Source organism: Nicotiana sylvestris, chromosome 6 (assembly GCF_000393655.2).
Source record: "Nicotiana sylvestris chromosome 6, ASM39365v2, whole genome shotgun sequence".
Classification (NCBI taxonomy): domain Eukaryota; kingdom Viridiplantae; phylum Streptophyta; class Magnoliopsida; order Solanales; family Solanaceae; genus Nicotiana; species Nicotiana sylvestris.
In genome coordinates this window covers 160,240,010-160,263,029 of record NC_091062.1, presented here as the reverse complement: position 1 = coordinate 160,263,029, position 23,020 = coordinate 160,240,010, and the positions used below count along the sequence as shown (strand labels likewise).

The 23,020-nt window shown below is 38.7% G+C and overlaps 1 protein-coding gene across 1 annotated transcript; it reads left to right on the top strand.

Moving 5' to 3' along the window:
• Positions 1 to 14,145: 14,145 nt before the first annotated feature.
• LOC138871559 (uncharacterized) lies at positions 14,146 to 14,864 on the top strand. The gene is made up of 2 exons (XM_070149445.1): positions 14,146 to 14,235; positions 14,331 to 14,864. The coding sequence occupies exons 1-2, from the start codon at positions 14,146 to 14,148 to the stop codon at positions 14,862 to 14,864; spliced, it is 624 nt and encodes a 207-aa protein (XP_070005546.1).
• Positions 14,865 to 23,020: the final 8,156 nt, after the last annotated feature.

Below are 23,020 nucleotides of genomic sequence, written 5' to 3'. Positions count from 1 at the left end.
TGAGGAAGGATATGTGGGAAGTGTTATGCGGTTGTTAAATTTCTAGAAGTCCAGGTGTAAGAAGCGGGAGTCAAGTAGTTGCTTAAAAAGGAGGGGTTTAGCTAAAGTGGGAGAGTGGCAGAGTAGCATATGGGATCAGTGGCAGGATAACTACACACCTGGAGAAGAATCTAGAGTGATTTAGGGTTCAGGGTGGACAGTGACTAGGTCTACAGACTTAATTTGAAATATTAGCTTTTATATGTCGGGAGATTTGATACAATAGAAAGGAGTTGCCCGATATGAAGAAGGGTACAATATGACCTTTGATTTGGAGGTACCGTTGCACATTTAGTTGATGTCCCTAAGAAGTGAGAGGACTAGTACAATTGCTGGATGAGCACGGACTCATGATGGGTTATGGATGATGTAGTGATTGTACCTCGTGCAGCGGCGTTGAAAGATATCGGCATGTAATCTCCATATGTGGGTTATCTCATGTGAGCATATCAGTGGTCACGTGGTTGGCGAAGCTTCTGCGAAGAATCCTACTGGCTATCCGATAAAGAGGTCGACATGTGAATGTGGTTAATGATTCAGAGTATTCATAAAGGGTATTACAGAAAGATTTTGAGGAATTTGGCGGGTTGGTTGTGCAAGATCATATCAACAATGAAGAAAGAATCTTGGTGGGTTACAGGGTTATGTAATAAGTGGCGCTAAGCTAAGTAGGAGAGTCCCACCATCTACGATAGAGTTTCATGGTTATCTACTCGTGAGGTTTCGGGTTATCAGCGTATTGGTTTGTTATTATAGCTAAGGGAAAAGAACGTAAGTGGTAATTTGAGCAAAGGAATTGATAAAGGTGTGTTATAGTTGGCCTTATTGACTCATGTTTGAGCTTTGGAAAGATTCAGGATTTATGCTTCGTACAAAGGTGATTTACAAGGGAAGTGATTAAGTTGGGTGCTTCATTGAGAAGGGTGTTCATGTTCTAATGGAGCCTTAGGGTTGATTATATTCGGGACCAAGCAAGAGTGGGTGACTCTCAATAATGGTCCTAGTGAATTCAAATGTTAAAATGCAGTTCCTAGGAATTTCAAGCCCGCAAATTTGTAGCGGATTATGAAAAGAGGCTCGGAACGTTATGATATCTTCGGCTTGCAGTATAGCATTTGGAGGAATGAGAGAAAAGGACTTCAAATTCGTAGAGGAATTATCGGAATGGGTGCATCAGTTGAGGAGGCGAGCATGCGCACAAGGAGGGTATGAGATGATTGGTGGGATTTGAGACAACATGGTCTCATGATACAAGGCCACTCAGGATGAGTGCGAATTGAGTTGTTCTGTGTAGGCGGATCCCGGAAGGGTTATGGTGGTTTAAACCACTACTTGAGGATTTGCATGTTCTATGGTTATGAAGATTTACTCATGTGTTACTATGGTTCTCTCAGAATGAGTTAAGTAAAAAGTTTTTATATAATGAAATGTTTACCCTATTAGTGATTCAGGAGTTATGATGAAACTCTGGCACTATGGAATATTGGCATGTTAGGTGCAGTGAGCGGTATGAAATTTGCAAGTAAGGATCAATGTTGCGGTTCGGTGTTGACAAGGATGTCACGAGCTCAGATGAGCAGGAAAGGGATTTGGATGTTTAGAGTAAGCTGGTATTGTCTTCAACGTCACCTAAGATCGGTGTTTGTGTAGGAGGCTTTGCATCCTGGTTATGGATTCTTGATTTGCTTTACAGCATTTGTGTGGTCGGTGGTATGGAAGTATAGACTTGTTACCTGGTGCATGAGATTGTGGAAGCATATCTTACGAAAAGATTGTATAACTATGACATGCAGTCATTTGATTGATTAAAAATTTAAACCAAGTGTGAAGATTTTGGTAATATCATTAATTTGAGAATTTATGCCTGGAGGGCACTCGGTTTATCAGGCTATGAACGGTGGATGTTTCTCCGGTTACGATAGTTGTTCTTGTGTTATGAGAAAAAAGAGGTTATTATGGACCCATAAAGGATATTAGCATAGTGAGGACGATCAGAATTGGCTTGAAGTCTGTGGGTGGACTCAAATATGAATATGGGATTTATATCAGGATGAATGTGTTCGTTTCAGCATAGCACTCTTTATGGAGGAGTATTCGAACATGGGATGTTATTTCGTTGTCGGCTATTTCATGTAGTACTATATGGTGTCGTATGAGTTGTGAATCGGTTCTTATGTGTGAGGTTCCGCGTAGCGATGGTGTTATGTGAGTAGGATGGCTCCCATGACTCAGGTTATATATTGCACCTCAGTTGTGCTTGAGTTTTGTAGCTTACGGCGCTATCTGTTTCCCCAGGGATGGTATTATGCACTTATTGTGCTTATGATCGATATTCGGTATTTTGTAAGCAATTTAGCTCGGTGTGTATCTCCTTGTGTGAATTTTATGTGTGGAAGGGGTGGCACGCCGCCACGAGCATGTTATTTGGATCGGGTTGCACGCCGCAACAGTATGATGTTGAGTACAATTTTCTGTATTCTAATTTTTGTGTGTTTTGTTTTCCATTTTGTGAGGAAAGTCCATATTAGCAGTGTGAGTTGAGTAGTCCCTTCCGGAGTTCGTTTTCCTTATGTATCGCGTTCGAGTTTGTATCTTATTGGCACATTGTGGCATCATATAAGGCTTTTGGTCATGTTTGCGGTGAGTGTTACCTGAGCAGCTCGTATAGGGTTAGACGAGATTATTGGATCTAGGATCGGTGCAATCGGGTTATATGAAGTATATTAAAGAGCAAAGATCATTATTTGGTTCAAGTTGAGGTAATGGTTCTTGTCAGGAGTATAGACTCAAGGATTTGTTGACTCGGCAGTTGGTTAAGAAATTCTACACATCCCTTCCATCGTGGTGGGCATGCAAAGGTCGGGACAAGAGGTATATAGGTCATGAGATGCATTGGGAGCATCAGATTCATGGAATTTCGGCTATTATGATCAGAGAATGTTATTATGGTTCTGTGAATGATGTGGTGCAAGGTGAGAATTCAGCAAAGGTATGAAGTTATGTTATGGTACCTCGTATAGTGATTGATACGGTGTTCATATATTGGAAGCATGCCGGGCAGAGAATTTCGGATGTCGAAACTGGGCTCTAAGGCTCATTTGCCTAAATAAAAGAGGATATCTTCAGATTTGATTGAGCTAATGTGCTCGACTAAGTTGTGGTAGCGAGGGTAGGTGCACAAGGTGTTAAATAGTGATTTCGGACAACTTAACTGCAGTTCTCAGTACGTTCGAGGATGAAAGTATGTTTAAGTGGGAGAGAATGTAACGACCCGACCGGTTGTTTTGAGCTCTAGCACGTCGTTCGGCAGTTTAAGGCCATGAGCAGCTTCACTTCAAGTATTATGACTTGTACACATGGTCGGAATCTAATTTCCGGAAGTTCGGAGTTGATTTGGAAAGTGAATTCTCATTTTGAAAGCTTTAAGTTGAAAGAATTAACTAAGATTGGATTTTTGAGTAAACAACCTTGGAATCAGGATTTGAAGGTTCCAGCATGTTCGTATGATAATTTTGGACTTGGGCGTATGTTCGGATTAGGTTTTGGATGACCCGGGAGTATTTCGGCGCCTATTGTGGAAGTTAGCATTTTAGAAGAATTTCATAAATTTGGGTTAAAGTGCATTTCAATTCTATTGATGTCCGTAGGTCATTTTGGAGTCATTTGGTGAAAGTTAGAAATTTGAAGGCTTTTGAGAAGTTTGACCGAGAGTTGACTTGTTGATATCAGGGTCGGATTCCGATTCTAGAAGTTGGAGTAGGTCCGTAATGTCGAATGTGACTTGTGTATAAAATTTGAAGTCATTCCGGATTTATTTGATATGTTTAGGCGCAAAATATAAAAGTTGAAAGATTTGAAAACTCATAATTCGATTCGATACACGATTCGTAGTTTTGACGTTGTTTGACGTGGTTTGAAGCCTTGATTAAGTTCATATTGTATTTTGGGATATGCTGGTATAATTGGTTAAGATCTCGAGGGACTCGGGTAAATTTCGTAAGGTTAACGTAATGGATTTCGGACAAAAGGAGCTGCTGCATTTTTCTGCTGCAGAAGCTATTTTTGGACAACAACTGGTGCAATCGCATAGCTGATTTTGGGAGCTTATATCTTACAATATGTAAGGAATATGAAAATTTGCAAAATATGAAAGTAGTAGCCTTGAATTCTATTTTCCAAAAGATAAACCATTTATCATTTAGATATTTGTACAGAAAGTTATGATCGATTGAATGAATGCTGATAAAGCTAGTTTGCAATTTTTCAAGAAATTTCTGATGCGAGGAGCTTACGTTAGAAGCCTATATCTCGAAATCTGTAAGGAGTCTGAAAATTTGCAAAACATGAAAATTGTAGATCTTTGATTTTAGTTTCTAGAAAGTTAAACTATTCATCATTTGGACATTTGTACAGAAATTATAGTCCATTGAATGAAGGTTAGTAGTAGTTCAATTTTGCCCGAAAATCAGGCAAAGTCACATTTCATGCATGCGACATGCCTAGGCAGAATGCCTAAAAACAGGAGTCAACCATTTTTACTCACATTTGAGTTTTGAGTCTCGGATTTAGGCGATTTTTGGAGCTTTTGGAAGAGGTTTTCACCTAGCACTTTGAGGTAAGTAATTCTACCCAACATGAGTTTAATACATAGATTATGGATATATTAACATGTAAAAATTGGTGAAATCAAGGGTTTAGATGAAAACCTAGGTTTTGTATAAAAATGAGATTTGACCATGAAAATGGTTATGGAATTTGGTAAAAATCATATATTTGACTTCATAAGGTTATGGGTAACAACTTTCTTCAAAAATTTCGCAAATCCGGGCACGTGGGCCCACGGGTAAATTTTAAGAATCTTACATTTAGGGTTGGGTAATCACTTTAATAGTTGGAATATGAATTTTTGAAAATGTATTGATTAGTTTATACAATATTTCATTAGTTTTGGATTGTTCCGCATCGAATTGAGGGTTTTGAGCATAATCTTGGACCGGAAAGTGGGTTTCGGAGCGAGGTGAGTCTCATTTCTAACTTTGTAAGAGGGAATTGTCCCCATAGGTGAATTAATTGGATATGTGCTTCTATTTGTGGGAGTTACGTACACACAAGGTGACGAGAGTCTGTGCATAGCTACTATTATGCTAAAGTCCGAATAGTTTAGGACCCAAAATCATGATTTACTTGCAATATTTAAAATCTTGTTGTCAATTTAAAAATACTTAAATCTTATCGAACGTGTAAATGATTTCTAAAAAACTAGTCATCATTTCTTATTTTTAAAAGAGAAATTGCCTTTTCTTGGATAATTTGCTCCTTGATGAATTCTTGATTGATTGTTTGAATGTGTTTATATATTGTGGAACGGGTTAAACGCCTCGGTAGATTAAATAGATGCATCTATGGTTCGCGTCATTCGACCCTCTGGCAGTGCACAGTTTAAATATTATTAGATCGGGTCGTACGACCTTGGCATGATTTGCACATGCTTGTATTGCTTGCATTGAGATTTATAGATGTTGATATTTGTTCTCCCTGCCTGAGACAAAAGTATAAATGATGAAAATGAATTTAAAAATTTCCTATGAATGAAAGAATTGGTTACTTGCCTCATGCTATTGTGTTTAAAATCATTTTTATGAAAATCCCTGATTTTCTATATTATTGGTATTATTAATATTGGACCTCTAGTAAGTGTCAAAGTCGACCTCTCGTCTCTACTTCTTCGAGATTAGACGGGATACTTACTAAGTACACATTATTTTTGTACTGATGCTACACTTGTTGTGCATTTTTGTTGCACAGGCACATGTATCTCTAGCGGCCTAGTGGGCATAGCAGCATGGTTGATACGAAGACTTAGGTGAGCTGCACTTCTCGAGATGACCCGCAGCCAGTAAAGTCTCTTTCAGATTACTGTATTTACTTTCTGTCCAATTTATATTCCGGACAGTTGTTGTATTATATTGTTTCCTAGAAATAGCTCATGCACTTGTGACAGAGGGTTCTGGGATGATTTTGGGATTATTCAATATTAAGTTTGTTAAAGACTTCATGGTTAATTCTGTGAATTTCATTTTTTATTGTTTAATGTATAAAGAAAATGATTTCAACAAATACTAAAATTGGAATTTAATTAACTTCTCGGTGTTGCCTTGCCTGAAAGTTTGTCCGGCACCATCACGACCCTTAGTGAATTTTGGGTAGTGACACCTCGAGTCCCGCGGTTCTAGCACGGTCGCTTTATTGACTAATATAAGGCTTAAATCAATTTTTAATTATTCTTGTATTATTGATTATGGCTTATTTATTACCGCTTAATTATTATCTTTTATTATTTTGACCTAGATGTGGAACGCACATAAGGTACTTCTTTGAAATTAAATGTTAAACCAAGGTACGGAATGTACACATGGTTATAACATAATTATTTTATATTCAAAGGCATCGAGATACGGAATGCGTACATTATTCTTTTATTAATTATTCAAGGTTTGGATTGAACATATGAGCTAATATTTAAAGTGTGTCTAAAGATTTTCTAGTCTATTTATAATATTTTATTCCTAAGCTTGAGATTATTTGTAAAGGCCATGGATTATGGATATGAAATTGTGGAAGAGGTGGTATGATTCAGTTAATTGGAAATTTGTATTATAAAAATAGGAGATGAACGTTTTAACCTCACGGAATCTATTTATTTTGGCACAGGTCCTTCTAAACTCAATATAGTCCCAATGACTCAAATCATCTGTTCAACAATCCTAAATCTTACTTTCAATCTTTGTTAGCAGACACAAATTAACCTCTCCTTATTATATCTCAATATTGTTCCATCCAAAATAACTCCTGAAGCAGCACTACCTACTAATGCCCAAGACTTAAAATTCATAAGACTAAAACACACATCTACAACATAACCTGATCTAAAATGGCCCATAACATTCTTTTACAAACTAAGCAATTAACATCCATATGACTAAAGTCCACAGAACATTAATTATTGTATCATATAAGGCAATGAAAACTTACTAACACGAGCATTCAAGCATCAAATTGAGAAGGTTTGATGAAAGCTAATAAAGCATGGTATTTCGAGCAAAGCAGTGGAAGAAAGAAAAGAATGAAACTTTAAAGTCTTTCAATATTAAGAAAATCTAAGTAAGTTTAGAGCCATGTTCTATCCCAAACGTATTAAATTAAATACTTCTGATTTAGTTTGAGCAAATATTACAACCTAAAATACATGAATCGGATAACTTCATAAGAAATGGATTAATTGCTCAAAATGACTACGAAAGACATGCTTAACACAAAAGACATGAAGACGTTAAAGAATCTAAAGAAAATATTTTTCCAGAATACGTATCCAACTAGCAGAGTAATATAGATACAAAACGGTAATATAAAAAATGGATACAGCTGAATGAACTATACGCCTTAAGAATTTGCAGGAATCATTCGTCACATACATTCTTTTTTAGTTTTCCATCTAAACTTTATTAAACCAAGTTCTGAGTTTGCTAAGCTATTTTACATTCTAAAACTCAAGTAGCAAATATAGTGTTGGGAATAAACCCCCTGTAAAAATAATATTGATGGTAATAAAAGCGGAATAATAACGTAGCACCGAGATACGGTAATTAACAAGAATAAAAGAGTAACAACCACACCAAGATTTTTACGTGGAAAACCCTTTTGAATAAGGGAAAAAACACGGCCCTTAGAAGAGCAACTGATATCACTATAGCAAGGAATTTTACACTTTGTAGGTCCGAGTAAAATACTCAAAAGATCACTACAACACTCAAAAGAAATAACCCTCTTTTGATATTCCTACCTCACTACAATATCACTCACTCTCTATTTTTCTCACAGACTATTTTCTTATACCCTGTCTGTGAAACCTCACTCTTGCTTTCTAACTTTCAGATATATTTTTCCTCTGAGATTGGTGTGTCTTACAATGAAGGTAGAGGCACTTATTTATAATTGCAGAATACCTATGTTGATGTATGCAGTGACATCAACACTACTGCAAAAAATTAGCCGCCCGAATCTTGTCTAAATTGGCTGGCTTGACAAAAGGAGGAAAGAAGAAGTTTTTCTTCTTTCACATATGGGTTGGACCCCACAAATCTCCCCCTTCAATCTCATTCACCTGAAGGGGATAACACTGGAGTTTCTAGTTTGAGTGCATGCTGACAAGTTCTTTGCAAAGCTCAAACTTGTCTCTTGGTACTACCTTGGTTAGCATATTCGCAGGATTATCACTCGTGTGAATCTTTTTGACCTGTAAAGATCCGTTCTCCACCTGCTCATGAATCCAATAATATCTTACATCTATATGTTTTGTTCTTGCATGATACATGGAGTTCTTGCTCAAGTCTATTGCACTTTGACTGTCACAATAGATGACATACTCATTTTGATGCAATTTCAGCTCTTGAAGAAACCGCTTGAACCATATCATCTCCTTGCCAGTTTCTGTAGCGGCAATGTAATCTGCTTCAGTTGTTCAAAGTGCAACACACTTCTGCAACTTAGACTGCCATGATATAGCCCCCCCTGCAAAAGTAAACAAATATCCAGTAGTGGATTTTCTGTTATCAGTGTCACCTGCCATATCAGCATCTGTATAGCCCTTCAAGATTGGATCAGATCCTCCAAAGCACAAATAATCTCCCGTGGTACCTCTCAGGTACCTGAGTATCCACTTGACTGCTTCCCAATGTTCCTTTCCAGGATTTTAAGAAACCTGTTGACAACACCAACTGCATGAGCAATATCAGGTCTAGTGCATACCATTGCATACATCAAACTTCCGCCTGCTGAAGAATAAGGAACTCTAGCCATGTTCCTTTTCTCCTCCTCTATTGTAAGACACATCTTTTTGCTCAACTTTAGATGACTAGTAAGAGGTGTGTTGACTGGCTTAGCATTCTTCATGTTGAAGCGTTCTAGTGCACATTCAATGTACTTCTCCTGAGATAGCCACAACTTTCTACTTGTTCTCTCTCGAACTATCTTCGTCCCTAGAATTTGTTGTGCTGGGCCCAAGTCCTCATATCAAATGACTTGGACAAATCTCTCTTCGACTTTGCGATCAGCCCCTTGGCTTTTCCTACAATTAACATGTCATCCACATACAACAACAATATAATAAAGTTATTCTCAAAAAATCTTTTGAAGTATACACATGGATCAGAATAGGTCTTTAGGTATGTTTGACTTTTCATGAATAAGTCAAACTTTATGTACCACTGCCTTGGTGCCTGCTTCAATCCATAAAGACTCTTATTCAATTTGCACACCATGTGTTTCTTTCCAGCTACTTCAAATCCTTCTGGCTGCTCCATATAAATCTCCTCTTCCAAATCTCCATGAAGAAATGCAGTTTTCACATCCAACTGCTCCACTTCAAGATCTAGGCTAGCTGCTAAGCTCAAAATTGTTCGAATAGAAGTCATTTTGACAACAGGTGAGAAAATTTCGTCAAAATCAATACCTTTCTTTTGTTCGAAGCCTTTAACCACCAATCGAGCTTTGTATCTGACCAGCTTGCCATTTCCATCTTTCTTGAGTTTAAAGACCCATTTGCATTTGAGTGGTCTTTTACCCTTTGGAAGTTCAACCAGCTTGTATGTGCCATTTTTCTGTAGAGATTCCATCTCTTCTTGCATAGCTTTCATCCACTGGTTCTTTTCTGGATGGGACAACACCTCCTTAAGACTTTCTGGCTCCCCCTCATCACTGATGAGGACATACTCTGTGGAAGGGTACCTGCATGACTCTACCCTTGGCCTCTCTGATCTCCTCAGAGGTTGAGGTTGTTCTTCTCCCTGAGTGGGGTGCTCCACTTCCTCGACACCTTCATCAAGTTGCTCCCCCTGCTCAATAACCTCACCAGGTTGCTCCCCCTGCTCGGCAACCTCGTCGGTCGTACTTTCTGCACTTGTGGGATTGTTAGAAGTAGAAGGAATAGTAACAAAGTTAGGAATTATACCATTCTTCGCCTTTTCTGACATATCAGCAGCAGTTCCAACTTCACTTTCTCGGAAGACTACATCTCTGCTTCTGATGACCTTCTTCTTTACAGGATCCCACAGTCTGTACCCGAACTCTTCATCTCCATATCCGATAAATATGCAGGGAACAGATTTATCATCCAGCTTTGTTCTCTGCTCTTTTGGTACATGTGCAAAAGCTCTGCAACCGAACACCTTCAGATGCGAGTAGGACACCTCCTTGTTGGTCCAAACTCTCTCTGGGATGTCAAACGTCAACGAAACTAATAGACTCCTATTGATAAGGTAACAGTCTGTCTGAACTGCTTCACCCCAGAATGATTAAGGCAGTTTAGCCATTCTGAGCATGCTTCTCACCTTTTCCACAATGGTGCAGTTTATCCTCTCGGCTACGCCATTGTGTTGTGGGGTTCCAGGAACTGTCTTTTCATGTCTGATCCCATGACTTGAACAATACTCTTCAAATTCCCTTGAAGTGTACTCACCTCCATTGTCACTTCGAAGACGCTTTAGCTTTCGACCCGTCTCCCTTTCTACTAGAGCATGAAACTTCTGGAAAATTTGAAACACCTGATCTTTGATTTTCAAAATATAAACCCATAATTTTCGTGAAGCATCATCAATAAAAGTAATAAAAATTTGTTACCGCACATTGATTCAATTTCCATTGGGCCACAAACATCAGAATATACTAAATCAAGTATATTCGATTTTCTTTCAGACGATGTTTGAAATAAGACTCTATGCTGCTTACCAAATAAATAGTAGTCACAAGGTTTTACTGTTGTACCTTTGGCATAAGAAATGAGTGATTTCTTGGGAAGAATTTGCAATCCCTTCTCGCTCATATAACCTATTCTTTTGTGCCACAAATTTGCAGAAATCTCATCTTGTGCCGCGTTTAATTCACCTTGGCATATTTCTGCATTTGTCCTGTTTAACGTGCCACGAGCAACTCCCTTTGCAATCACCAATGATCCCTTAGTGAGTCTCCACTTTTGATTTGCAAAATAGTTCTCGTATCCATCTCGGTCTAAATCAATTTTCGAGATGAAGTTCATCCGCAAATTAGGTACATACCGCACATCCTTTAGAACCAATATGCATCCGACATTTGTCTTGATACAAATGTCACAAATCCCTGTAATCTTTGAGTAACTTGTGTTACCCATTATCATGGTGCCAAAATCACCTGCTACATATCTACAAAAAATATCTCTTACCGGTATGGCATGGTAAGATGCCGCTGTGTCAACCACCCATTCCGACTCTGGATCTGACAGGTGCATGCATTCCTCTTCCTCATTTATAATAAGGACAACATTATCATTGTTTTGCACCATGGCGGTTGTGTTGTCGTCATTCTTCTGGCCACTGGTTTGACCTTTGCCCTTCCTTGGATTTGGGCAATCTCTTTTAAAGTGACCTGGTTGATCACAGTTGTAGCAATTTCTGGCTCTTGATTTGGATCGGTTCTTTGAATTCCCACGAGCTCCGAATCTACCATAGTTGCTCGAACTCCTTTGATAACTCCTGCCTCTACCTTCTGTGATGAGAGTCTGTCCTTGATTTTCAGGCTTATTTTTCTTCTTTTCATTGAGTAAAAGAGCCGATGTGACATCTTTCAACTCAATAGTAGTCTTATCGTGCAGGATGGTTGTTGCCAAATTATCGTACGAAGATGGCAACGAGTTCAATAGCAAGATGACTTTATCTTCTTCTTCGATTTTCACTCCGAAGTTGGCAAGCTGTGTGATTAGTCTGTTAAACACATTTAAATGTGACAAAAAATTCATACCTTCACCCATATGTAGGGCGTATAACTGCTTCTTCAGGTACAATTTATTTGTCAGCATTTTGGACATGTATAGGCTTTCCAACCTTGTCCAAATTCTACGTGCAGTGTCTTCATCAATGATGTTATTTACCATATCATCTGATAAGTGCAACCTAATTTCACTAGCAGCTCTTTCATCTAAGTCAGCCCAATCCTCAGCTTTCATGGTATCAGGCTTTTTGGCATCAGCATCTAGTACCATGTATAATCCTTGTTGGATGAGCAGATCCCTCATCCGTCTTTGTAATGTTGAGAAACCATTATCTCCGTTGAATTTTTCTACCTCGTACTGTACTCCGAACATTTTTATTTTTCACCGAGTATAGTACTACCGACAGTGAATAATATTTCAGTGAACGAGCAGAACCTGTGCTCTGATATCAGTTATTGGGAATAAACCCCCTACAAAAATAATATTCACGGTAATAAAAGAGGAATAATAATGTAGCACCGAGATACGGTAATTAACAAGAATAAAAGAGTAACAACGACACCAAGATTTTTACGTGAAAAACCCTTTTGAATAAGGCAAAATACCACGGTCGTGAGAAGAGCAACTGATATCACTGTAGCAAAGAATTTTACATTTTGTAGATTCGAGTAAAATACTCAAAAGACCACTACAACACTCAAAAGAAATAACCCTCTTTTGATATTCCTACCTCACTACAATATCACTCACTCTCTATTTTCTCACAAACTATTTTCTTATACCTTGTCTGTGAAACCTCACTCTTTCTTTTTAACTCTTAGATATATTTTTCCTCTGAGATTGGTGTGTCTTACAATGAAGGTAGAGGCATTTATTTATAGTTGCAGAATACTTATGTTGATGTATGTAGTGACATCAACACTACTGCAAAAAATCAGCCGCCCAAATCTTGTCTAAATTGGCTGGCTTGACAAAAGGAAGAAAGAAGAAGTTTTTATTCTTTCACATATGGGTTGGACCCCACGTAAAGTTCCATGAAGACACATTTCAGTGATTTGCCCATAAAAATACTTTTTCCTCAAATACATACTCAATCAAAGATGAGGGTCTGTTTAAAAGTTATTAGACAAGGTCCCAACAAATATTTGTTGCAAGATTACCAACCCCAAAACCCACTCTATTGAAAAAAAAAAGTAAAAATTTCCCTAAGATTTTACCCAAACACTACAATAAAGTAGGACTTTTATCTTCTAACAAGATGAGTATATAATCAAAGACATAGAATCAATCACCATTGGAGCAAATTAAAGCATCTTCATGCTAAAAAAACAAACAATAAATAAGAAACTAAAACCATTCATTTAAACATTGACAAGAGCATAACATGGGCATAAAATAAAATAAAACAAAGAAAAGAACCTCTATTGACGAAGTGCAGAAAACAAAATATTCCGAGTAAACGGAACTTTCGCCGGAAAGCTGAACCGCGACCGAAGAACCTCCAAACAATAACCTTTTAGTTGAGGAAGAAAATTGTTCGGGTGGAGTGTTGTATGGGCAATTTGGAGAAGAAGACTAATCCTTTTCTTCACCTTTTTTTTCGCTATGTTTTCTTAACCCTCTATTTTTTTTGGCTGTGTCTTCTAATTCAAGACTTTCTCTCAATTTTTTTTTGTTGTTTTCTCGTTCACTTCTTATAGATAACAGTAAAGTTTTTCCTTTTTTTCTCCCTCCTTTTTACTAATCTAAATGTATGCCTTTAATAGAGAATGTGTAATAGTGTGTGTGTTGGTGGAGAAGAAGAGTGGAAAGGTGGAGATATTTTATGTGTGTGTGACGGAAATGGGAATATGGGGTTGAGACGTGATTGAAAATGGGGAAGGAAGTTACAGAGGAGTCATGGATGAGTTGCAAAACTTTGAAGTTAAATTTTGTTACAAACTCTTAAAACATCACGTAGTAGTTGCTGCTTCTTCTTCCCTCTTTCTTTTTATTTTTATTTTCTTTTATTAATAGGACTCAAATCAATATTAAGACGAAAAATATTAATTAACTAGCTTTAGACTAACAATATATATATATATATATATATATATATATATATATATATATATATATATATATATGTTAAGATTAGACCTAAAGAAATTATTTGCACTAATAGTATATATAATTTGGGTGTGGTCAAAAATTAATTGTTCACAACACCTACTGCTAATGCAAGCAATATTGCTAAATCAGTAGCCTATGATGCTAATCATCCCTATCACCTCAACATTTCAGACTCGCCTGGAATGACATTAGTAAACATGTATTTGAGGGAAGAGGATACCCAGGATGGAGAAGATCCATCCTCTTGTCTTTATCAGCCAAGAAGAAGCTTGGTTTTAATAATGGAGGTTGTCAATCTCCAGATCTGAAGTCCCCAGAGTATGAGCAATGGAGTTGTGTGAATGGTATGATCATCTCTTGGATCTGAAATGCTCTTTCAAAGGACATTGCAGATAGTGTAATATACTCTAAGACTGCAAAGGATCTTTGGGACAGCCTTGAGCAAAGATTTGGAAGGTCCAATGGAGCTAATCTTTATCATCTGCAAAAGGAATTATCAGGATTAGCACAAGAAAATTGTAACATTGTAGGATACTTTACTAAGCTCAAACGACTATGGGATGAATTAGATGTTTTGAACGTTCTCATATGTTGTTCTTGTGTTTATGTTTGTGAAGGAAAGGCAAAGCTAACAAAATCCCTCGAAGATCAAAGATTGATCCAATTCCTAATGGTTCTAAATGACACATATGCACAGGCAAGAGGGAACGTTCTTATGATGAATCCTCTACCTAGTATGGATGTTGCTTATCCACTTCTCTTGCAAGATGAGAATCAAAGAGAAGTTTATGCTAATGCACATTTCAATTCCCAATTAGTGTCATTCATGGCAGCAGGAGAAGACAAGCAACCTAATGCACAACTTCTAGCTGACTTTGTAGCTTTCATGAGCACAGGACAAGAGAAGAATTTTTAAAGAACTAGAAATCAAACACAAAAAGGAGGAAGCATAGGGCCCAATTTGAACAACTCAGGGCAGAGGTTTGCTAAGCTTCAACAGAAGTTCAAAGGGAGGAAGAAGTACAACCCAAATGTGTCCTGCTCTTATTGTGGAAAAAACAGGACACACTCAAGAAGACTACTACAGGATCATTAGTTTCCCAAAAGACTTTGAGTTTACAAACGACAAAGGGTATCAGAATCAAATCAAAGGAAATGCAGTACTAGCACATGAAGACCATGAAGGATCAACAGGACAGAACAATGAACTCAACAACAGTTTTGATCAACAACTCAGCAAGGAAGAGGTAGCAGAAATGATGCAAATGTGTAAGCAAGCAAAGTTGACACAAGGAGGAAATAATGGGATCGATTCTAATGCATTTGCTGGTACAATTCTAAAATATTCAAGTTTAGTATTTACTAGTCTAAAATCAGACACCTGGATCATTGATTCAGGTGCTTCAAAGCGCATGTATTTTGATCCAAATTCTTTCTTGTATTTAACTCCACTCCCTGTACCTTTAAACATCAATTTGCCTAACTCTTTCAAGGTGATTGTTACTCATATAGGGAGTATTTCTATTCTGCCTGGTCATACTCTGAAAATGTGCTGCATGTTCCAAAATTCAAATACAATTTGTTATCAGTTCATAGGTTTTATTTTCAATTCAAATATGATGTATTGTTCACATCTATTGAGTGTGTGTTGCAGGGCCTTTCAATGAAGAGTCCTCAAGCTTTTGGTGAAGTGAGAGAGGTGTAAGCACGTGATTTTTGCTTTACGAGCAATCGCTCCAAAAGAAAATAAAAATAATGACAAATGATTTCGCTGTACAATTTTTCGAGTTTTCCGTGACATGTGTTGTTAGTCATTTATGGGTCTGTCCATTTTACATCTAGTCATTACCAAACAAAAATACAAAATGCCTGTCGTTAAAAGAAAATTCAAAAAATATATGTATGTGTGCATCGTTCGTTCTAAGCTGTGATCTAACCATTTTTTATTTTTATTTTTATTTTTATTTTTTATTGTCCATTTATGTGTGTTTATCGTTGTGGGTGTCACTCAATATGTGTGTAGGTTTATTTTAATTTTTACATTGTTTTAGGAATTTTTGTTTAAATTGAAAAAAAAAGGGAGAAAAGGAAAATCCGATTTGGGCCCCGAAACAAGGCCCAAAACCAAAGTACTGATCCAGTCCAAACCCAGCCTGCCCAAGCACGGACTCAAACGACGTCGTATCGGCGTCCCCATTTGAAGCCGTTGATCTGATTCAAAGGAACGGTCCAGATCAGGCTGTCCAACTCACCTCAACGACGCCGTTTCAGGCAAGTTGATCTGAGCCGTCCAACCTCATTGATCCAACGGTCCCTGGCTCCCTCATGACCCGACCTATTTAGCCGGTTTAACCCAACCCCTCACCTAAACCAAAACGACCCCGTTCCCATACCAAACGACCCCGTCCTGTTACCCACCAATAGATCTAAGCCGTTCAGATCACTTGATCTAACGGCTCCAATCTCTCTTCCCCTTCCATATATAAACTTGACCCTTTACCCCGCACCCCCTATCCGAACCCCCCCCCCTTCAGTCATCTCCTTCCCCGAACCCTGAAACCCCCAAACCCTAACGCCGCCCTAGTTTCCCTTCCACCAAAACCCGGCGGCATGAACGCCGGTGGCCACCTCCCGAACACCCTAAGACCCCCTCACTCTCCTGAACATGGATCTGTTACTCCCTAGCCTCGAATCACTTTCGTTCGTCTCGAATCTTCATTTGAAGATTTGAGTCGAACCCGGATCTATGCCAAACCACCCCATCTTCATACCAGACACCCCCCTGACCTTCCTCGTGACCAAACCAAGCTTGGTTTGGTCCGAATCTACCCACAACTCCCAAAAATCCAGATCTGAAAATCCAGACTTTAGAACACATGCACATGGGGAATCCGGATATCCTTAACGGGGGTTTGAGGTCTAATAGACCTTAATCAAGGTGTTCTCATGTGAGAACACCCTGATTAAAGTTTGTTCGGCCTCAAAGGGTCAATGTCGAGTCAGATTTGGTTCAGTTTTGTCTGGACATTTTTGGTAAGCTTTCTTTTCCTTTTTGTTTTATTCAACTGCTAGTTAAGTATGTTAGCATGTTCTGTTGTGTTTGTTCGGTGTTTTCTGATACTTTTCTTAATTTCTTCCGTCTTTGTAAAGACCTTTTATTTGGTCAATTGTTTTCTGTGTATGATTTGAATGTGTTCTGTGATAAACATGATCGTCGATTAGTTTAATCGGCAGATAAGTTAACTCATATAGGCCCCAGTAATTGAACAAAAATTGTCTGATGCCCTTTAGGTCCCTAAACGTATTGTTTATGTGAGCGATTGATTATTACCTGTTATAATTAGTATAGTCGACTCGATAAATATTGTCGATTAGCTTTCTATAAATAATAAATCGAATGAGCTAATAATGTCGCATGACTAATTGAGCTTTGCCACTGACTGTATGCCCCAGCATTTTTTGAAATGGTTTGTTTGCACTGTAAAACTGACTGAAAAAGGTTCAGCCCAGGCAGTCTTGAGTTCGAACTTTCATCAGTTCAAAAAATGCCCTGATGCTGCAATAGGCAGGGGCAGTAATAATCAAGGTTGACAGGGGTATTCTGGGGTGTTAAAAAGAACAGAAGTAATTAGTTTAAATGAGCTGACAACTAGGGTACTAATTTAGGATTAAACTAATACCAATGGGGAACAAGACACAAGGGTATGGGGCTTAAATTGAATAATAAAATGATGCCCATAACTCCTGATTAAACAAAACCAGGCGTGGGGAACCAAAGGGGCTGGCACAAAAGATGCTTAGGCATGGGCTTTAAGGGGTATGGGCAGACTGCAAGTTGCAGATGAGGGCAGCTTAGCTGCACTTGGTCACTTTGGCTTATAAATAGGCCATTTGAGAACTTAAAAGGGGCTGGACTTTTTAGTCTTCAGAAAAAAGAGAAAAACAAAGTGAAAATTTTCAGTCTTAAGGCTAGAGTTTTAATCTGAAGAGAGGTTTACTGAGTTTAAAGAAAGCCGAAAAACATAAGTTAGTTTCCAAATAGATTGTAACCAAACACCATCTGAAAGTTGAACAAGAATTCATATTGGTCAAGCTGTCTTGGCCAAGTTCTGTCGTCTGCAGTGACTGAGCTGTTTGTTGGTTGCTGAACTGTTGGTATTTGCTGCATTGAACTTCTTTTACTTCTGGTGTTCATTACTCTTCGTCTGGAATTATTGGTTTGGCACTCGACTATTTGCTGGTTTCATTTATTCTGGGAATCATTGTTGGTTGTTCGTGGACTGTGGAAAACAATCTTGGTTGTTGGTTTGTTGCTGTGCTGTTGCTGTGTATCTGTTGATGCTGTGATTACTGCACACTACTCAACTGATCACTCTCCTTCTTCCTTTCCTTTCCTTAGCAGGTACACAATTGATACCATCAATGTAACTGAGAGTTTGAGCATGAATGCAAAAGAGAGGACCTGCAGATTGTTTTTATGTATACATGAACTGTTACATTAAATGTCATAAAATAGTTACATTTTCGTTTGTATAATAGAAGTAGCCTACATGCTCAGTATATCAATGTAGGTTAATGAATGATAGTCATGTATGTATGCTGTTAGGTGAAAAACATTCCCAGGGTAATAGATTGTATTTTAGACTTAGTCTGATGGTGTAGTACATTCTATAATGTAGGCCAAAATAGGAAAACTACCCACATGAGTTAAAGTTCTTTCCCCTTTTGCTAGTTTGTCACATATAAACTGATAAAGAACAAAGAATCAGTTCTAGGCCTCAACCTCAGGAAGGCCGAGCCCCAAATCGAAAAATCAGTTAGGCCTGTATCGGAAAAACAGGGCCCAAGTCTGGCCATCTCACATGAGCTAGGTTTGGGCCCATGATTTGCGGCTAGTTGTCCATAAGTGCAGTCACGTTTTATTATTCTGTAAAAGCACTTTAAATCCGGTTTTATAATCAACTAAGGCTATTTACTGCTTTCAATTGATAGAGACAAACACGACAAGAAACGTAATTGCTATAGGATATCCTTTAAAAATAACAACAAGATGAGCCTCGATAAAAATAAACAAAACGCAGATGCGGGGCCCTTGTTAAATGTATATTAGTGAAGCATTTAGTTTCCAGGACGGGTTGTTTAGCAAATCTCACAACCTTCCTAAAATAACAATACGCTAGACTCTTTAGGACGCGCCTTAATAAATCTTACCTTCGTAAATTCGGGTGCACATTGATGTGACCCAAATCCAAATCCCAACGGAATCGAAATGTGTTTCTAATCACGGGTACATTGATTGTGACGTGGTTCGAGATGCGTGTCCATGACGTTGCAAATTCATTTAAAAAATAGAATGAGATGAGCCTCGCCAAATAAAAATACAAATTGCGGGACCCTCAGTAAATATTTGCTTTAAAAATTATTTGGACTTCGGGATGGACCGTTTAGCAAAATTCCACGGTCTTACCCAAAATAAATACGCTAGTCGCTTTAGGCGCGCCTTTAATAACTTAATTTCCTTAAACTCGGGTGCACATTGATGTGACCCAAATCCAAATCTCAACGGAGTCAAAGTGTGTCGACGACCACGGGTACATTGATTGTAACGCGGTTCGAGATACATTTTCACAACGTTGCAAGTCCTACAAAAATAACAGTGAATGATAAAAGCGGTTAAAAGATAAAAGTGGCACATAAGTTCATACTTGTATAAAATCAGATAACCAAGCCGAATATAACAATTGAGCGACCGTGCTAGAATCACGGAACTCGGGAATGCCTAACACCTTCTCCCGGGTTAACAGAATTCCTTATCCGGATTTCTGATACGCAGACCATAATATAGAGTCATTCTTTTCCTCGATTCGGGATTAAAATTGGTGACTTGGGACACCCTAAATCTCCCAAGTGGCAACTCTGAAATAATTAAACCAATCCCGTTTCGATTGTCCTTTAATTGGAAAAAACTCCCCTGCGCCCCGGGCGCGTAAAAAGGAGGTGTGACAGCTCTGGCGACTCTGATGGGGATTAGACCCAGAACCACTGGTTCAGGGTTAAGAATTCGAGCTTAGAATAATTGTTATTATTCGGCTTTATTTATTATCTGATTATTACATGTTTTGATCCTAGTGTGCTAAATGCTGCTGTTACCGCTTTGATATTATTTGAACTGTATATAAACTGTGCCGAAACCTTTCTCTTCTTACCTCCGGGGATGTGCTCACTGGTTGAGACTCCTTATTCTGTTAGTGTCATACCCTAAATAAAAGAGGCTCGGAAAGTTTCTAAGCCGGCTGGCCTTTTGGTTCCCGGAAAGGAGCTCCTTCCTCAACTCGAGTTGTCCGCTCGGGTACACTGTCTAGAACACCGACCCAGGTTTTGAACATAGAATAACGTGACTTCATGCCGGATCCCTAGTAGGAACGCTTATTTGCATCACGTTGCATATGACTTAGGGGACTCAACACAGGGGTTGGGTCCGTCTAGAACTAGCAACCTGATATGAAAAGACTATTCTGGTGCATCCTATTGTTTTCCGTGCATTTATTTGTCTCATGCCCGCATGCTGACCGGTGTTTGAATATTTGGAATATTGTGAAAAAAAAAAGGAAATAACGGTTAGGAATTGATTGTTTATTGTTGAAAAAAAAAAGAAAAAAAACAAATACTGTCAAAACTCTGCCAAAATTTTGAAAAGTCGTTGTTCTGTCTTTCAAAAAATAAAATATCAATAGAAATATATAGTTTGTCTTATCATAAAAAATTAAAAAAAAAAAAAAAGAAAAAAAAAGACCCTATTCTTAAAATGGTTTTTTTTCTTATGAAAATAATAATAAAAAAAAAGTCTTATTTTGTCTTAACTTTTATTATTTGTTGCAAATATATGTATATATATATAAGTGAAAAATTCAAAAGTTTTTCTTTACTTAAAAATGTATATGTATCTTTATTTGTGGCAAAAGTATTTGTCTTGCTAAAGGTCTAGAAAAGTCCTTTCAGGCTCCCAGTTTTCGAAACAAAAATCCAAAATATTTTCCGTTATTAACTTCTTTAGAAAGTTTTTTTATATATATATACGAAAATTCAAAATTCACAAAAAATCGCATATATTTTGTTTTTATCAGGATAATTGTCGTTTGTTAAAATCTTATTAATAAATGTGCAGAATGAGCACGATGCCGAATGAACCCTTTTTAATCATGAGTAAAATTCCCCTCCAATTGCGGCTCTGGTGGAATGATTTGGGCAAAGAAGGGCATGACGAAATCAAGAAGTATCTGAAAGGCCTCACGAGTTTGTTGGATATCAGGCCACGAGGAGATATCATAAGGGCACTAGTCCCCCACTGGGATCCTGCGCACAATGTCTTCCGTTTCTCAGATTTTGAACTTACCCCAACTTTAGAAGAAATAGCAGGGTATATCGGCAGCGCTGAGACTCCTTTGAGACACAAATATCTGATTGCTCCAAGAGCTGTAGCAATACACCGGTTCCTGGACTCCTTAAAGATAGTCAGAACAATCCATAACCCTGACTTGGCAAAAGGTTTTTGCAGCATGAGTTTCATATATCAAAGATATGGTCACATAGGAGGATTCGACAAGCCAGAAAACCAGTTGTGCAGCAAAGGTAATCGCCAAAAGTGGGAAGAACATAGACGGATTGCTTTCATGATAGCTTTCTTAGGACTACTAGTATTCCCAAGAAAAGACGGGAATATTGACATAAAGATAGCAGGGGTCGTCAGTACGTTGCTCACACAGAGTGATAGTACGTTGGCGCCCATGATAGTATCTGATATATTCCGGGCACTCACTTCTTGCAAAGCCGGAGGAAGCTTTTTCGAGGGTTGCAATTTGTTGTTGCAAATGTGGATGACCGAACACCTATGTCACCGAGCCCAGTTTCTGAGCCATGGATCCGCTGGAAAGACCTGCATAGAGGAGTTCTATACCAGAGTTAATGAAACCTACCTACCAGAAGGAGTCACAGCATGGACCTCATATTTCCATACCCTCAACGCCAGTCAAATACAGTGGGCGCTAGGATGGTTACCGATCGACGAAGTCATATACATGCCAGCAGCCAGGCCCCATTTTCTCTTAATGGGACTTAAGAGCATTCAACCATACGCGCCGCATCGGGTTTTAAGGCAACTTGGGAGGTATCAGATAGTGCCGAAAGACGAGGATCTGAGCATCCAGGTAATCGAGATCAGTCCCGACGGCCAGTTTCCTGAAGCAAGGGTTCGTCAAATTTGGAGCCAATGTCAATACTTAGAAGCAAATACTTGTGTAATGAATCGGGCAAAAGGGGAAGTTTCGCCCGGGTATCAGGCCTGGTACAAAGGGGAGACATCATCTGGAAGACCGACCAAAAGACCTCACCTGCAAGAATTTGCCAAATCTTCACAAGAACAGTGGGGCTGGTTGGCCAAAGAGCAGGAATATCTTGTCAAAGCAGGCAAACTGAAGCAACAAGTTCAGGATATGAGGTTTGAGTGCCAATTACAGTCTGCTGCCCACAAGGGAGAAAAGAACAAGTTAATCAGAGAAGGCGAGATCCTCAAAGCTCAGATCCGGAGAATGAAAAAAGAGGCTAATAGCCAGCTGAGAAGCCGGGCGGATAAAAGATTGATAGCAGGGTTAAAGGATCAGGTTGCGGAATGCCAGGAAGATTTGGAAAAAGCCAGGGCCAGCACAGCAAAATTGCGAACCAAGTGGGCAAAGGGTGCGATGGCTCGGAGGCAGCGCCTGCAACGAGTCATAAGGGAGTATGAACTGAGCATCGGGACATTAAGGGAAACGAACGCCTCTCTTCGAAAAAGGATCCTCAAGCAAACACGAGATGCCCAAGCCGACAGAAGGCAATGCTACGATGCAATGACCAGAATGGAAAGGCAAATGGAGATGTTCCAGGATCAGCTTGCCAACAATGCGCAAACACTGGGGTTGAAGAACCAACAGATAAGGCATTTGTTCGCAGAAAGGGACAACATCCGGGGAAAGATCGACGAGATTGGGCATTACATCTACATGAGATGCCTGGCAATGCGAGCAAAAGCCTCGAAAG

What these genes read in the sequence shown, in the direction of transcription:
- LOC138871559 (XM_070149445.1), top strand. Translation starts at nt 14,146, where the DNA reads ATGTATTTGAGGGAAGAGGATACCCAGGATGGAGAAGATCCATCCTCT. An exon ending in GCTTGGTTTTAATAATGGAG is followed by an intron (nt 14,236 to 14,330) that starts GTTGTCAATCTC and finishes GCTCTTTCAAAG; the next exon opens with GACATTGCAGATAGTGTAAT.